This window comes from Dendrobium catenatum, unplaced genomic scaffold (genome assembly GCF_001605985.2).
Source record: "Dendrobium catenatum unplaced genomic scaffold, ASM160598v2 fragScaff_scaffold_231, whole genome shotgun sequence".
Classification (NCBI taxonomy): Eukaryota; Viridiplantae; Streptophyta; class Magnoliopsida; order Asparagales; family Orchidaceae; genus Dendrobium; species Dendrobium catenatum.
In genome coordinates this window covers 7033458-7049131 of record NW_021318693.1, presented here as the reverse complement: position 1 = coordinate 7049131, position 15674 = coordinate 7033458, and the positions used below count along the sequence as shown (strand labels likewise).

The 15674-nt window shown below is 32.8% G+C and overlaps 2 protein-coding genes across 3 annotated transcripts in view; both read right to left on the bottom strand.

Moving 5' to 3' along the window:
- LOC110091860 (serine/threonine-protein phosphatase PP2A-1 catalytic subunit) overlaps nt 1-3059 on the bottom strand; it is a 39620-nt gene extending 36561 nt beyond the window's left edge. The window contains exon 1 of the mRNA XM_020816113.2: nt 2532-3059. Within this exon, the coding sequence (XP_020671772.1) occupies nt 2532-2784 (253 nt within the window). The 5' untranslated portion in view covers nt 2785-3059. The remainder of the gene's footprint in view (nt 1-2531) is intronic.
- An 11334-nt stretch (nt 3060-14393) lies between these two features.
- On the bottom strand, nt 14394-15652 carry LOC110091865 (probable WRKY transcription factor 43). Of its 2 annotated transcripts, XM_020816120.2 has the most exons (4): nt 15406-15652; nt 15170-15310; nt 14589-14762; nt 14394-14488 (listed from the first exon to the last, which is right to left on the bottom strand). In XM_020816120.2, the coding sequence occupies exons 1-3, from the start codon at nt 15582-15584 to the stop codon at nt 14618-14620; spliced, it is 465 nt and encodes a 154-aa protein (XP_020671779.1). In that variant the 5' UTR covers nt 15585-15652; the 3' UTR covers nt 14394-14488; nt 14589-14617. The 2 variants fall into 2 exon arrangements, with proteins under 2 accessions (XP_020671779.1, XP_020671778.1); XM_020816119.2 differs by having other exon boundaries at nt 14394-14762; nt 15406-15651.
- Between the last annotated feature and the right edge of the window lie 22 nt (nt 15653-15674).

Below are 15674 nucleotides of genomic sequence, written 5' to 3'. Positions count from 1 at the left end.
AATTATTTTGTATGTTACTATTGTTTCATTTTATAGCTAATGAAATATTAACTAATATAGGAGATAAAGGAAAAAATATTATAGATGAAGAAGAGTTTGAGGATGACTTTGACATTAATTATGAAGATTCTTCTGAAGACAATCAAAGTGATGACGAGCCTGCTTTGGGTCTTGATCCTAAGGGGATGTTTTATTTTAAGTGAGTTTATTTAAAATATTGTATTATAGTAATATTATCTTAAAACAAATCTTCAAATTAATAGTTGACATAATATTATATTATTTTTTTATTATTTATAATTTTAAATTAATTTATTTTAATCGTTTTGAGGTTATGCTCGATCTGCCTCGAGGCTTACGCCTCGCCTCGTTTGGAAAAAACGCCTCGATTCCCGATTTCGCCTTTTAAAACCTTGCTGCCGACTACGATCCTCCCGACCTCTGTCGCCTACTATGGTCCTTCCGACCTCAATCACCAGATAACGGTCTTTCTGACCTCCATCCTATCGACTATGGTCGTGCTGACAAAACAAATACATCTATTGTAACTCCCACCATGTAATACACTCTATATGATATACATTTGTGACATCAAGCCAAGGCCTTCTCCCTAAGAAGGCCTCATTTGTAATCGACTACAAATACTAGTGGATTCATTCAAACTGGGACAGGCCCCGTGGTTTTTCCCCCTTTTTAGAGTTTTTCCACGTAAAAACTCTGGTGTCTCTTATGAACGCTACACCCTCTCACTTATCTGATTGTGTGCTGGATCTTCGTATAATGCTAAGACGTTAAACTATATATTTCTCTATCGCCGCGAATACTCCATGACGCAACAAGTATAATTATTAATTTAGTAAACGAGCCAACTCGCGACCTCACAAGCCGAACCTCATCAAGCTCGAGCTAGCAGCTCGATAAGCTCAGCTTGCAAGCTCATTAACGAGTCGAACTCGAGCCAGCTCGGCTCACTTACACCCATAAACATACCAACATCAAATTAAGGTAAGATATCAAGTAAGTTCATAACAAAACAAAATAAGATCATAAAAGTAATTTTCTCGTTTCTCAGTTCAACATAAGCAAGTAGTCTAAGTCATTGATTATAATTTATGAATTAAAAAAATCTCCCCACCCTCATCGCTTATTGTGCACGAGAAACATCATCATTAATAAGTTGTTTTCTCTCATCCTTCATCCTCAGTTGTAGCTAATGACTGCGAGTAGTGTCGAGTGCAAGCGCAACATGCAACTGGAATTTGAAGAGGTGTGTGTCATTATTTTAGGAGGTGTGCGTCATTTTGATTTTTGGTTCAGTTTGTTTTAGGTTTAGGTGTAGAAAAATAAAAATATGAATTTTTTTAATTATATTTAATTTATAAATTATATTTTTAAATCACATAAACCCTAATTTTTTAAACTTGCACTCTTAAAAATTGCCAGGTTGTGCTTTGTGTTGTACCTCAGGGGCATAAGCCCTAGTCAGGACAAAGAGAGGCCTACACCTCAAGGTGCTTTTTCTTTTTTCTTTTTTTTCAAAAATGCACTAAGGATAGAATTGAGTCACAGACTCAACTTTTATTGCACAATTTTAAATAATAATTTAGACAAATCAAATCAAAGATACATAAATAATATCAACTTACTTAAGTTAATAAATTTTAATTAACTAATATTAATTATTATGATTAATTTAATTTTTAATTGACACAATATGATCCCTTTGTTTGTATAATAATAATTTTAAGTAATAAAACTCTCGACAACAAAGAAGCAACAAAAAAATGAGGAACCCACTATGGGAGCTCGTTGGACTAAGCATTGATGGGATAGCGTTGTGTGAAGAAGAGGAATTCATGAGACTTGTGAATTTAAGTTAAATCAGCTCAAAGATGGGATTTACTAAACCTAGGATTTAAGATAAAACAGATGAGAAACAGGATGTAAGATTTAAAGCTGACACTTTTTCTATTTAGCAAATATTGGTTAAATCATGATCAAATTATGGTACCAAATAGACCCAAATATGTCAGAATTTAGAGTTTCCTTGCCAACTTCTACTTCTTTTTTTTTTTTTTTTGTGGTGGTGGTGGGGGGAACATTTAGCCCAATTAAGGCAAACTCACACATACATCACATATACGCAAGACTCGAACCCAAGACCTCTTCATTGGCAGCTAAAGCTCCCAACCAACACACTTCTCTCTCAGAACAGCAAAAAGAAGGTATTCTTTTATCTAGGAGTATTAAATTGAAAAGAAAAAGCAAAAAAATATACCAATAATTAAATAGATAGCTCTGTGAAAAAAAAAAAAACTTTATTTTTTGGATCTTAACCAAAACATCTCATAAGACTCGTCAAATTTAAACATCTGCGGGTGAATAGTTTATTCGCCATCAAGAGTATAGCTTGTAGAAGACACCTAAAGAGCAGGTAATCCAACATATCGTGAAAGAAAAATAAAAATATAAATAATAAAACATGGGAGAAATAAAAATCTCAAGTTGATATCTTCTTCCGGAAAACTAACCTACGTAATCCCCCATAAAGAGGTAATTTGTATCCGGGGCCTCTCCACCAATCCGGAAGAGCTCGATTAGATCGTGAAATTGGCCATGGATATCTCCACAAACCGTCACGGGACACTTCACTGGTTGAACGTTCCACTCTTCCATCAAGATCGCCCTAGCCTGCTCGCAGAGGGCTTTCACCTCCGCCTCCGGAAGGAACTTACATTCCCTAAGATACTCGATCTGGCGGTCCAGATCCGCCTGCGACGGCATGTTCTACTCCTGCCCCTCCCTCCCGATCTGCGACGCGGAATCGATCAAACGGCCAAGATCGGTCGGGAACGAGACGGAGCAGCAAGGCCTAGACGGATCTGCGTATCTGCTCCAAAGATCCACCAGGAATTAGGGTTAGGGTTAGAGAAGGGGAGGACAAAAAAGTAAAAGATGGCCGATCTCAAGCCTCTTGGCTCACTCTGCCCTGTTCTTTTTTAATTGGCCGAGTCGGCTTCCCGACAATCTCAAACTCCACTGCCGGTGAAAATACTCCCCACCTTCACTCGCACTGCACAAAAAACAATAAATAAAAAGCTAATTACATATTTTTTTATTTCTCTAATTAGTGATTATATTAATTTAAGTGGTCATATAAAATATACCAATGTAGAGTATAAGGTCAACTTAGACTCTTAGAGTATAACTACTCTTCTCAATAGATAATAGTTCATTTCAATGCCAAAAAATATGGATCTATTTAATATTAGAACGAATAAATGTGAACGAGCAGATGAATCAAGTGACGTAATATATAGTCAAATAAGTTAGAACTAAGATGACACACTAAACAGCTCAACTTGAGTATCATAATAGCATGACCTTTCCGTCAGCACAATTTTTTTTAGCATCATAGGCATGAACTCTAATGGACGCTTCACACTTGTGATTCTATCAAGTCTCATTGCTAATTCATTCGGTCAACTTTATTAACACTCAAGAATATGCATCATACTTACATAAATAGGCACCTCTAGCAATGGCAGGAAAATCCCTGGTATTAGGTGTGCACTATCAAAAGTGAACTGAGTTCAATTATACATCTAAAGACCTAAAAAAGAATATGTACTCTTGTGCTCCCTCTGAAAAGAGGATACGAGAATTCACATATGTGTAATTATAATTGGCAAGATAATACTTCTCAAATAATGACAAGTGACATCTCTTCACCATGAAAAAGTCATTCTAAATAAAGTCTATAAATATCTATCTCATAATAAAGGGATCCTCCCAGTGGGTATAGACAACTTAGGATAATAACAATAAGGAGTTTAACTTCTTTTTGTCATTAAAAACAGATGTCTATCTACTATGAACTCTTCTCTTCTTTTTAAAGTCATCTTTACTTGAATGAATTGCATCAATAAATCTTAATTTATATCATATAACCTTCAAATATCAATAAAAGCATCAATAGCTAACATCAATAATCAAGATTTAAATATAATTACTCTAATTAAATAAAGTAAAACCTTAAGTCCCGACATCCAATTTTACAATGATCCTCTCATCTTCTAAAGCTCAGGAAAAAAATTTTAAAACCAGGATAACATGGTTAGTATCTTTAATAATTCTTTAAAGAAACTAATCAAAAATTTTAAAAAAATTCCTAAATTTTATTTTATTTTCATGTGACCTCAAATTTATAAGGATTGAACTTGAGGGTGATAATAATTTGTTTTTAATTTCAAAAAATTTCTAACCCTAACTAAAGGCTAGGGTAGGAGACCTTATTATATAAGTACAAAATAATTTACATTATAACCATAACGAATATTAAAATAATGAAAAGTAATTCCAAACATTTTGGGATAAAATAGGATTTATTAATGTCTGCATATAAATTCAATTTTAAAACCAACAAATGACTATAAATCTAAAAATACTCCAAATGAGTTCAAGTTTTCATAATTGGTGCTTAGACTCCAAGACAATTTCATGAAAATCGGAAGCCACTTAAATAGTTAACAACCAAACCCTAATTTTAATGTAAGGAAATCCCTATAAAAAAAATTGATAGTTGAAGCTAGAGATATGGTTCTTGGTGGAGAGTCTTCGTTTGTGTAAGGCCAGCTTGTCGCCCTAAACAAATGGATGAACTCCTACCTTCTCACCACATTCTATGAGTGGACTTAGTTATATGCCTCTTTTCAGCACTCTTATATATATTATTGAAATTATGACCCAGTTGCATCATAAACTAAGTCCTCGAACATCATGATGTTTTCTTCCTCATCTATGTTAGAACTTGTAGATGGGTCGCATCGAGATTCGAAATATATATCGCTCATATTCACAACGAGAAGCCCAATATTAATATTTTGATAAGAACCCTCTACGATATAGATAGACAGTTTCCTCATATGGTGTGTGAGGTGCACTTGATTTTTATGTTTGGAATAGGGATAATGAAACATTGAAACCTTCCATCTTAAATAAAGTAATGTAGTTAATATGCTCATTGGATTTAAAAAAAATCATCTCATTAACAAACTCATATATTAATGTCTTCCGTCCAAGCACCAATAAATTATACATCCAACATCTTTTATTCATATTATCCATGTCACACTTGAGCAATGAAGATATATCAAATGTTTTTCTCCATCTAATTATGCAAATGTTAATAACATAGGGGGAACTTCTTATAACATAAATCAATTTTGTAGTTTCTCCTATTATCAAATATTATCACCATTGACATTTAATGTGGATGAGATCCAACAAGCTTTTTATTATGTATAATAAGTCATGTTTGAGCTTATCAATAATCTTTATCTTTAATATCCAGATAATAAAAGTTTTTTTATACATGGCTCTAATGAATATGTTTACTTATCATTATGCAACATTAGAGGAAATATGTTATGTCAAAATGAAATATGCAGTAGTAGCATTTACTTACAAATAACTAAAAATTCATGAAAGAATTTATTTTACACAGAATATGAAATTATTAGAGGTTGCATTTGCACTAATGATTTGGAAACACTATCTAAATAGAGTTAGATATGAAGTTTTAAAACTCAGTATGCTAAATGACCTTAAACATATAGTCCTTAGAATTATTTTACAATAATTTATCTGATACGATTAATTTAGGGTGTCTTTATCCATCAGTGATATTTATGTTGTAATACACATAACATATAATGGAACTTTTAAAAATAGGTGTACATCTATGACCAAACAGACCAAGAGAACTCAGGATGAGCCAAGAGTACATTCAAGCCCAATCAAACCAAGAGAATTGATGATGATCCAATTAATACAAACTAAAATAAGGGAATTCCTGATATTTATAACTTGTTGCCTTTTGATTGACATATAGATTTAAGATAATGTTGCATAATATAGAGCTCAACTATATACAATCTTTTTTTCTTTATTTTATTTGACTCCTTGTGTTTTACTATTTTTTAATTGGTTTGCAGGTTGCCTTCTTGACTCTTTATTGTTATATGATTTTTCTAAAAATCGTGCATTATAGTAGGCTCTAAAGTAAAATATTTTCTATTAATTTAAAATATTAATAATCAATTTAAAATTAATTTATCAAAAAAAAAATCTTAAAATTAAATGTGTGGCCAATATAAATCAATCTATCTAGTAAAATCAATTGAATATCATATACATTAAAATATTTCATTATATTAATTCACTAAAATCATATTTACAATAACTAGTAAATCACTAACAATCAATAAGTCAATTAATAGCTCTTGACTATAAAATAATACAACAAAAATATGCAAAATAAAATAAGAAATTTGAAGTTCTTAATCTATCTCATTGCATAAAGTTCTGATCAATTATGTGACTTAAAATTAATAAAACCACATAATGAGCTTACAAATCAAACAGAAACTCAAAACTCACTAAAGCTTTCAAGATAAGATTTAAGAAATCAATATGCATGCTCATCTTGATCAGTATAATCAATAACATTTAATAAATCAATGATCAGTCATAACTAGTATGATTCAATATGATCAATAACAAAAGATTAAAAAATAGCATGCTTAAATCAATAAATCAACAATAGAGAACATAAATACATTTATAATCAATAAATCAGTGATCAATAAATTAGTATTGTATGTAATGAACATTCATGTATCAATGTCATCAGTCTTGTCCATCTTATCAATTATTTATTATATGAAATCAGTTCATGTAATTGTTCATATACTATATGTACACACACATTGCTAATCCATCTATCAATACTATCAATGTATAGTATAGATGCATCATTATATGATTTAGTAAGACATGACATCCAACTTTAATATAGTAATTTCATCATTCCATCTATATTCATTATATCATTGTATCATCATCATTATCATTATTATTACATGTAATTTTCAATAAATCAATAAAAGCCATCACCTTTTGCAAGTCGGCATAATCAGTGATCATCAGTTGCATGCTACAACTAGGATAACACTATAAACTATCTTTAAAATAAAGTTTATCGGCCCATCCTAATGCATATAATGTTTTAATAGCCAACTCATATTATTTATAGTGTTAATAATTAGTCTTCTTTATTTACACGCAAATATCATATTTATCATATATAAATTGTATCAATATCTCTTTAATGTGTGAAATGAATCAAGAAATACTTAAATCTATAAAATATAGAAAATCTATATTTTAGTCTACAGCTTCAGAAAATTATAGCTTTCATTTTAACAAGTAAAATTAAGTAATATTTTAATCAAAATATCCATAAAGTTTATATATATTATATACAAAAAGTTACATGGTTGAAGTGTAATAAATTGGAATACAATATATTTTTATTGATTTAGGAGAGATTAAATTTCATCAAACTCAAAATCATTGAAAACTAGAGTGCGATTCAGGCTACTTAAAATGATCAGAAAACTTTTCCTGAATGAGAAAATATATGAAAATGACCAAAACCTATCTTTCTCTCTCTTCTCTCTCTCCTCTTCCTCTCCCTTTCCCTCTCTTCTTCCACAACAAGCCATACAAAATTGGGAGGAATGGGGCGGTTGGTTGCTTAATGTTTAAGATTTTAGGAGAGATTGTATATATAATGTTAATGACCTAGCATCATAGTTGCGTTGCATGTTGAATCCATAATTACTTTAGAACATAGCCTCTAATATCACGGCGGTGATTTTTGGTGTTGTTGTGCTCTCAAGCCTAGCACTATAGAGCTTCCAAGCATAGCGCTGAAACACTCCAGTTCTAATAGGAATTCAAATTTTCATTTTTAAAATACTTTTTCATCTATATTTTGACTTTTTACAGTGGTAATTCTTATCTTAACATGATTATAAGTCCAATTGAGTAACTCTGATCATGTATAATTGTGATATCTCATTATATTCTCTTTGTATGCATTTTTTATATCTATAAGTATTATAAATCTTGCAAATTTTCTTGTCTTCCTTATAGATTTTGTCTATTTAAGAATTTATATTTTTCTTGGTTTGAGATCATAACTCACTCTACACAACATACTTTATGGTTACTAAAAGAGAATCTCATAGTTGGGCTGGCATGATTATCATCATGATTAAGTAATCCTAGGCTTGATTACTTAGAATGATATATAGGTAAAATCATGATTATATATATATATATATATATATATATATATATATATATATAAAATTTTAATTTATTATGTTAAAATCATGATATTATATATATATTGAATTCTATGCCATTTCTAATCACCCATTTTAAGCCCTTTCACACTTCCATTTACTCTTTGGTGATTCAACTCTTTGGTGATGCATTGATTATTATTGTATAGACTATAGAGTTTTAATTTCAATGTGTAGAGGTAGTTATATTATTTATTTATGATAATTCATTCTTATGAGCAGACCCATCTCAAAGCATAAACTGTCCTATTAGGATAACTATTCTTGAACCATAATAGTCTACCTTCGATGTTAACCTGACAAATCAAAATAAGAACATGTTTATTTTTTTTAATAGTATCTTATGGAGTCATCCTTAAGCATAATTAATATTATGGAACACATTTCCATTGGGAGATGAATCACCCCAATTTTACTCAACTTGACTTGACTTTGACTTTGATGATATGACTTATCTTAAGTTTTTATATGGGTTGAGATAAGATTTGTCTGACCTACTTTACTTGACCTTTTTCATTATCTCTTATCATGAAATCTTCTATACAAGAAGAACACTCTCATATCATATCAGTTTTTCCCCTCAATAGGAGTATACCAATTGCCCCATAGTCATCATTAACTTTAGATCTTTTAAACCCCTCGTCCTTTTAAGAGGGGATTTTTTAACATCCCTTGATACTTTGGGCTATTCATTCTCCCCTATTTTTAAGAAAGGGACAGTTATAAAAACTTCAATCTCCCTATTTATTAGGAGATGAATTATCTTAATCACCCTTAGTTGCTTATAAATCATGTCAATTCAATCTCTCATCCTTTCAAAGATAGATTATCTTAACTTCCCTCAATTCCCACCAACTTCAAAGCATCTTTCTTATTTTAGGTGATAAACTATCCCAACCACTCTTTGATAGTCATCATCTTCACATCATTAATTATCCTCGTCCTTTTAGGAGTGTTATTATATTAATTGTCTTTAATCACCCATCAATTTTGGGTATTTCAATTGCCCTCCTTTTAGGAGCAGCTCTGTTACAAAAATATTTTGGCTTCATTTGGGACAACTTTCTTATTGCTTCTTAAAGTAGCTTTATAGTACAAAAATTAAAATTTTTTACTAGAAAGTTGTTTTAAGAAGTAGTAAAAAAGCCGTCCAAAACGAACCCTTCGTCACCGACATACTTCTCATTGTATTTTCCCCCATTCACAAGAGAGGCTATCTCTATTTCCCTTAATTACTTTCATGAAGTTCCTATATCACTTAACCCACTGCTTTTAAAATATGAAAAATCTATATCCATAAGAAGAACCACTCTAATCATCCTTAGTAGTTGCCTCAACCTTTTTATTATATCCTTACATATCATCTGATAGTCATGCCTCCTCACCTCCAAAAATAGATCTTCCTATGCTCCTTTGTCTGCCAAATTCATACCATATTTCCTTTACCTCCAGAGTGATGGATATAGCCATCCTTATTGGCCTCTACAACTTTCCTACACCATATCATCCACCACCTCGTTATATGAGCTTCACCTCTAAAGTCAGACTAATCATACAATTTTCTTTATAATTACCTTATTTTTCAGCTTCATCTCATTTTCATAAGATACTATCACCTCTATTTCCATAACGAGAATCATATCAATCACCCATAGTATTAACTCTAATTCTCCATCTCATATTAGCTTAAGTGACCTTCTTTGGATTCAATCAGAAAGTTCATCTTTAATCTTAAGCTTGCTGGTGAATTTTTTGAGACTATTTTGGATGCAAAGCATGTGCTGATAAAACTTGCAAATAATTTGGATTACTGTAGAGTTTTTACGCATCGTTCTTATTTTGTCTATAATTGCTTCATGAAGTTGGTTAAGTGGTCTCCTTATTTGGATTTATCAGTTGAATCTCCTATTATACATATTTGGGCCTCCTTTCATAATTTGTGACCCCACCTATTATCCCCTCAGATTTTAAATGGTTTGGGTTCAATTTTTGGTCGACCTCTGTGCATTGATAATGCAACTGCTGTGGGCTCTTGCCCCTTAGTTACACTAGTTTTAGTTAAATTGTATGTCTCAAAATGATATCCTGATTGTGTTTGGATCGGTCCGGATAAGTTGGGTATGTTTAATATATCATTATGGAAGATTTGCCTTTTTTGTGATCATTGTAAAGCTTTGGGTCATGATAAAAAAGAAATGTCATATTTTCAATCCTCAAGTTGGCATGTCAAAATGCGTATCTGTTGAACCTCATCAAGTTAGCTTTGATGGGAACATTGTTGGTGGTTTGGAAACCATAGATAATTTAGCTAATAATCATGGTATTGTTGAAAATGGAGATTTTGTTGATCACATTGATAAGGAAGATGACCCGTCTAATACTTTCCTGATATTGATTTGCCTCTACTTGAGTCGGTTACTCCATTGAGATTATTAGTCCTGATATTGTTGGTATTGTTGCTGGTAATGAGCTGTTGAATGTGGATTATAAAGAACTGTGTGATATTAATATGAGGGTGGTGGACATTGATTCTAATGAGTTGAATCATTCTATTGTTTCTCCTAAGATGCCTGCTAATCTGGTTGTGTTGGTCTCCTCTTTGGGACTGAGCATGAATGAACATCTTGTTGATGTTCTAGTTGCTTTACTCTATACTAACGCCTTGTATGCTCATGTGGGCGTGAGTTCGAGGGAAAATATTTTGGAGCAAATTGATTGGCTTGATCTTCTCCTTCTGAGAATGGTGAAAATGAAGTTTTTGAACAGGATGACTTAGTCGATCCGAATGAAAGTCATAGTCATACTTTTGTTCAGATAGGCAAACGAAGAAAGAGGAAATTCAAAAAATAACTCTTTTTTTGGGTTGGCTTGGTGGCTGCTGCTTTGGAGCTGTGGGGTTGCTGTTGGTGGTGCCAGTTTTTGGATCTTTGGGCTATAACTTTAGATGATATTGTAGCTTTGGTTGTAGACGTTTGACTAATGGGCAATTGGTGACTTCATATGGCTCATTTTTTGTTTGCTTGTGCTTAGGTTGGTCTTCTTTTTGTACTGTCTTGATTTTTGTTTTTAGGTGAATTCCGAGGTTTTTAGGTTTTTATCTTTCATATGATGTATTTTAGCGAGTTTTGGAGTCATTCTTGACTTTTTTTTTTCTCTTCATTAACGCGTATGCTTCTTCCGTGAAGTTTTATCAAAAAAAAAAAATTGTGAACTCACACATTTCTATGGTATAAATTATAGAGACAAGGCTGACCCACAAGAAGCCCGCCCAATTAGCCTGCAACTTCCACGTATAAACCCCTTGAGCTTATCCAAACCAAGAAAAGTCAAAGCTGCTCTTATCTCAATTTGCTGGGAAAGAACACCTTAAAACGAATGTATTGACTCACTATTAATATAATATTAAAAAGCATTAAGAATTATTAACTCTTTCTTAATTTTGACCAAGCGGTCAAATTATACTGTGAATTTTCTTAAATTTTATTGAAAAATATATTATGAGAATTATACATGATTAATTAGGAGTTAATAGTAGGGCTTTAATGACACAAGATAAATTTTGCAGTGTAACTAATTGATTTTCAGAGAAATCATCGATATTTTGTAATAAAAGATTTTAATTTTGAAATAATAATTGATAAATAGCTTAGGATATCAACTATCTTTTATTTTAAAATATATTACTTAAATAATTTAATAACTACTTATTTTTCTTGTTAAACTATTTTTGATTATTTTTATTTTTTGCATGATAAGCATTTTTTTTTCAGCTTTAAGCTAACAACCTCTAATATCATAAGGATTTTTTTAAATTGAGTCTAAGATATTTAATCATTTTTAACGTCTTAGTATTGTACGAAAATCCGGCACGCAATCAGATAAGAGAGATGGTCTAGCATTTATAAGACACCAAGTTTTTTATGTGGAAAACCCCTGAAAAGGGGGGAAAACCACGGGCCTAGTCCAATTTGAATGAATCTACTAGTAATACCGTTGATTACAAATGAGGCCCTTCTTGGGAGAAGGCCTTAGCTTGATGTACATTTTATAAAGTATATTACATGATGTGAATACAAAGAATCACTGTTGACGTCTTCGTTTGGTCGGGAGGACCATAGTCTGGTGACGGAGGTCAAAAAGACTATAGTATTCGGACAACGTAAGTCATGATGACCTAGTTGACGGGAGAAAGAGGTCGTAAAGACTGTAGTCGGTTGGCGACGTAAGTCAAAAGGACTGTAGTCGACGGGCGACGTAAGTCAGGCGGACCGTAGTCGGCTGGCGACGGAGGTCGGAAGGACTGTTGTTTGACGATGAATGTCAGAAGGACGACGTCAGGTAGAAGTCCAACAATGGACATAAATCCAACATCGGGTAGATGTCCAACAATAGTCTGATATCCAATAGAAGTCCGGCGTTAGGTAGAAACTTAGCGAAGAGCGGAGGTCTGACGTCGGGTAGCATTCCGCCGTCAGTTGGTGGCCGAGGAGAACTCCGACATTAGATGGTATTTAGGAAGAACTCCTACGTTACTTGGAGTTCAGGTGAAACCCCGGCGTCACTTGGAGAGGTCGGGCTGAATTCCGGCTTCGTTCGGACAGAATTCCGGCGGCGGTGGTCGAGGAGGAGTTCTTCCCTCCTAATCTTCTTCTTTTCTTCTCCTCCTTCTTGCTTCCATCTTGCTTCGCCCCCCTCAATGAAGAATGAGGGGTCTATTTATAGATTTCTGGAGTGGCATGGCCCGTAAATAGGTACGAGATCATGGGCGGATTGGGAGTGGTTTGAATGGACGGCCGATATTGAATCCCTTGATCATGGACCGTTCATCAGACATTTGAAGGTCTTAATGATGTCAGAATTTGGAAATCTTGGGCTTGTTGGATTTTTCTCGTCGAGCTGTTCGATTCGACTATAAGCTTGTTAAAATCGGAGACCGTTTGGTAACTCAAATCGTGGTTCGAACCTTCCAACAGCGCTTTAGGTCCTTGATTTGGACTCATTTGGGCTCAGATTGAGTCAAATTTGGTGTCGTTGGGTTCGTATTTCCAAGACGCTTAGTTTGATTATAAGTTTGCTGAAATCAGAGTTCAGATGCTCCCTGATTTAATTTTTGAAGTTTCTGGCTTGATTTTGCCTCGAGATTCGTGCCCGAGCAGGATAATTTTATGATGACATATCAATAGTAAACAATTATTTTAGAAAACAATAAAAAAATTATCCCAAACAAATCTTAGTAATTGGTTGAAAATTCAGTCCCTACAAAATCTTAATCGGTCTAATCTTGGTCAAACCGCATGGTCAATATTTGATAACGTCCAAAGCTCCATTAAATGTTTGATTACTTCAATTTTGTGTTCACTTCTCTCTCTTTGTGTTCACTTCTCTTTTCTGTTTGTGTGTTAAACTTACGTGCAACGCTAGGACGCAAATTTACAAACTCTACCGCCGCGTATTTTCTAACACGCAACAATTTTAAAATTAATTGATTAGTTATATATGAGAATAATCTCAAAATATATTCAATAAATTCAAAATTTATTATGATCAAATTTTGATGAGAATATTCTAATTCAAAATTTTCATTAAAATTAAAAAAATTATATCAAAAATATTATTAAATTTAAGTCAAATAAATCTTAAAATCATTAAATTTATTTTTAGATTAGTTTTATACCTTAAAATTTTATATTACACTAAATTTGAACAATAAAAAAATTAAGTAATTTTAAAATTTTGGAAAATTGGAGATTTAAAAAAAAGGAGATATTATATATGATTATTATTAAACACTAATGCATAAATTACTAATAAACATTAATAAATTAGATATTTCTAATTAGTTCCTCCTAATAAATCTTATAACAAATATATGCTTCCAAAAGAATTTTCTACACCCAATGTTTTTTTTTTCTTTTGAGGATGTATAAAAAATATTTATTTAATACTAATTTAAATGGTGTGTGCAAATTAATTAAAAACATTATTTATAGATATTTCTTAAAAAATATATATTTTCACAATATTTCCATCAAACCAGACATTGGCTAATAGCTAGAAATCCTCAAATAGCTCTACTGACACATTCTTTTTGCCAATGTAACGGCATCTCCAATCGAATCGAACACCATTTGCCTATTGCTTGTTTTCAGTTGCCGCAAGTCTCCACCCGAGCTCCAAGCAGAAACGCCTTTTGTGTTTTCTCTTTTGGCGTCGCACTGTTCAAAACTCGAAAACGGCGTTCGATTTGCCGTTCAGTTGGACAGTCGCGGCTACTGCATGCAAACCGGAGAATACCGTTCGGTTGGAGATGGCCTAAGAACATACTAATCATGTTTATATTCAATAGAGACTAATCAAAATGATAAACTATACCATTTATACACTTGATTATCATGATCGGTTTACATCTCACTGCAACTAAGCTGGTTGAGAGGATGGTGATTATGGGTGCCTTCATAGCTTGTGATCACATAGCTCGGATCTTCTTCCATTCTTTCTATCCTCTTCTTTACATTACAGCCTTCGATCGAGCATCGATAGTAATTCCTGTTCATCAAGCTCTTTACTTTCAAATGCATTCACTTGCATGGCATATTATTTTCTTCTTGAATATATATATTTAGTGTATTTGTCTATAAAACTCCTTTTATATATATACACAAAGGATAAATTATTACGTGCGGAATCCGGATAAGAGAAATGTTCGGATTTTGTGAGTGTGCGCAGTAAAAGCGCAGTTACTGTTCACCATATATTGCGCTTTTACTGTGCACACTCACAAAAGCCGGACGTAGCTTCGGACCGGACTCCGCACGTAGGTAATAATCTCTCCAAATCTTAAAGCAAATCTAACGGTTTCATACCTATCCTACATAGTAATTTTATATATAAATTGGAACCACGAACATCCAATGTAAAGAAACTGAAAGGTAATATTGTATGCATATTTTTACCTTGGATTTGAGCTGCTCTTCACCATTTTCTTTCCATACTTCCTCCACTTATAGCCATCATCCAAAACATCACGATCTGATTTTGTTTTAAAGGAAACTCTGGTGCTTTTAAGCCTGTTATTGTTCTTCTGCACACAGCTTCTGCACATACACAACACCATAATTCAGTATAAAACTCATCGATCAGCAACAAATTAGCTGATTTTAAATGCTCAGAGATATATTTCTTCACTTACAGATTCCCACCATCGTTCACTTGAAAGAGAGAATTTTGCTGGTACTGAGAAACCACCTGCTGATCTTCGCTGAACTCAGCTTCATCAGAGATGAAAAAATCACCAAACTCAAAGTATATGTCATCGAAATCTCCAGGCTCTGAAAAGTTTGGCGAAAGGAAAGAAGAGTTGGAAGCCATTAATGGAAGCTTGAAGCTGAGCTGCTGAAAATAAGACAAGTTTAAATAGAAAGTTTTATGAATGAGAAGCCTCCGCGCTTTCCTGGAGAG

What these genes read in the sequence shown, in the direction of transcription:
- LOC110091865 (XM_020816120.2), bottom strand. Translation starts at nt 15,584, where the DNA reads ATGGCTTCCAACTCTTCTTTCCTTTCGCCAAACTTTTCAGAGCCTGGA. An exon ending in GTGAACGATGGTGGGAATCT is followed by an intron (nt 15,311 to 15,405) that starts GTAAGTGAAGAA and finishes GTGTATGTGCAG; the next exon opens with AAGCTGTGTGCAGAAGAACA. An exon ending in AAGAGCAGCTCAAATCCAAG is followed by an intron (nt 14,763 to 15,169) that starts GTAAAAATATGC and finishes CTTGATGAACAG; the next exon opens with GAATTACTATCGATGCTCGA.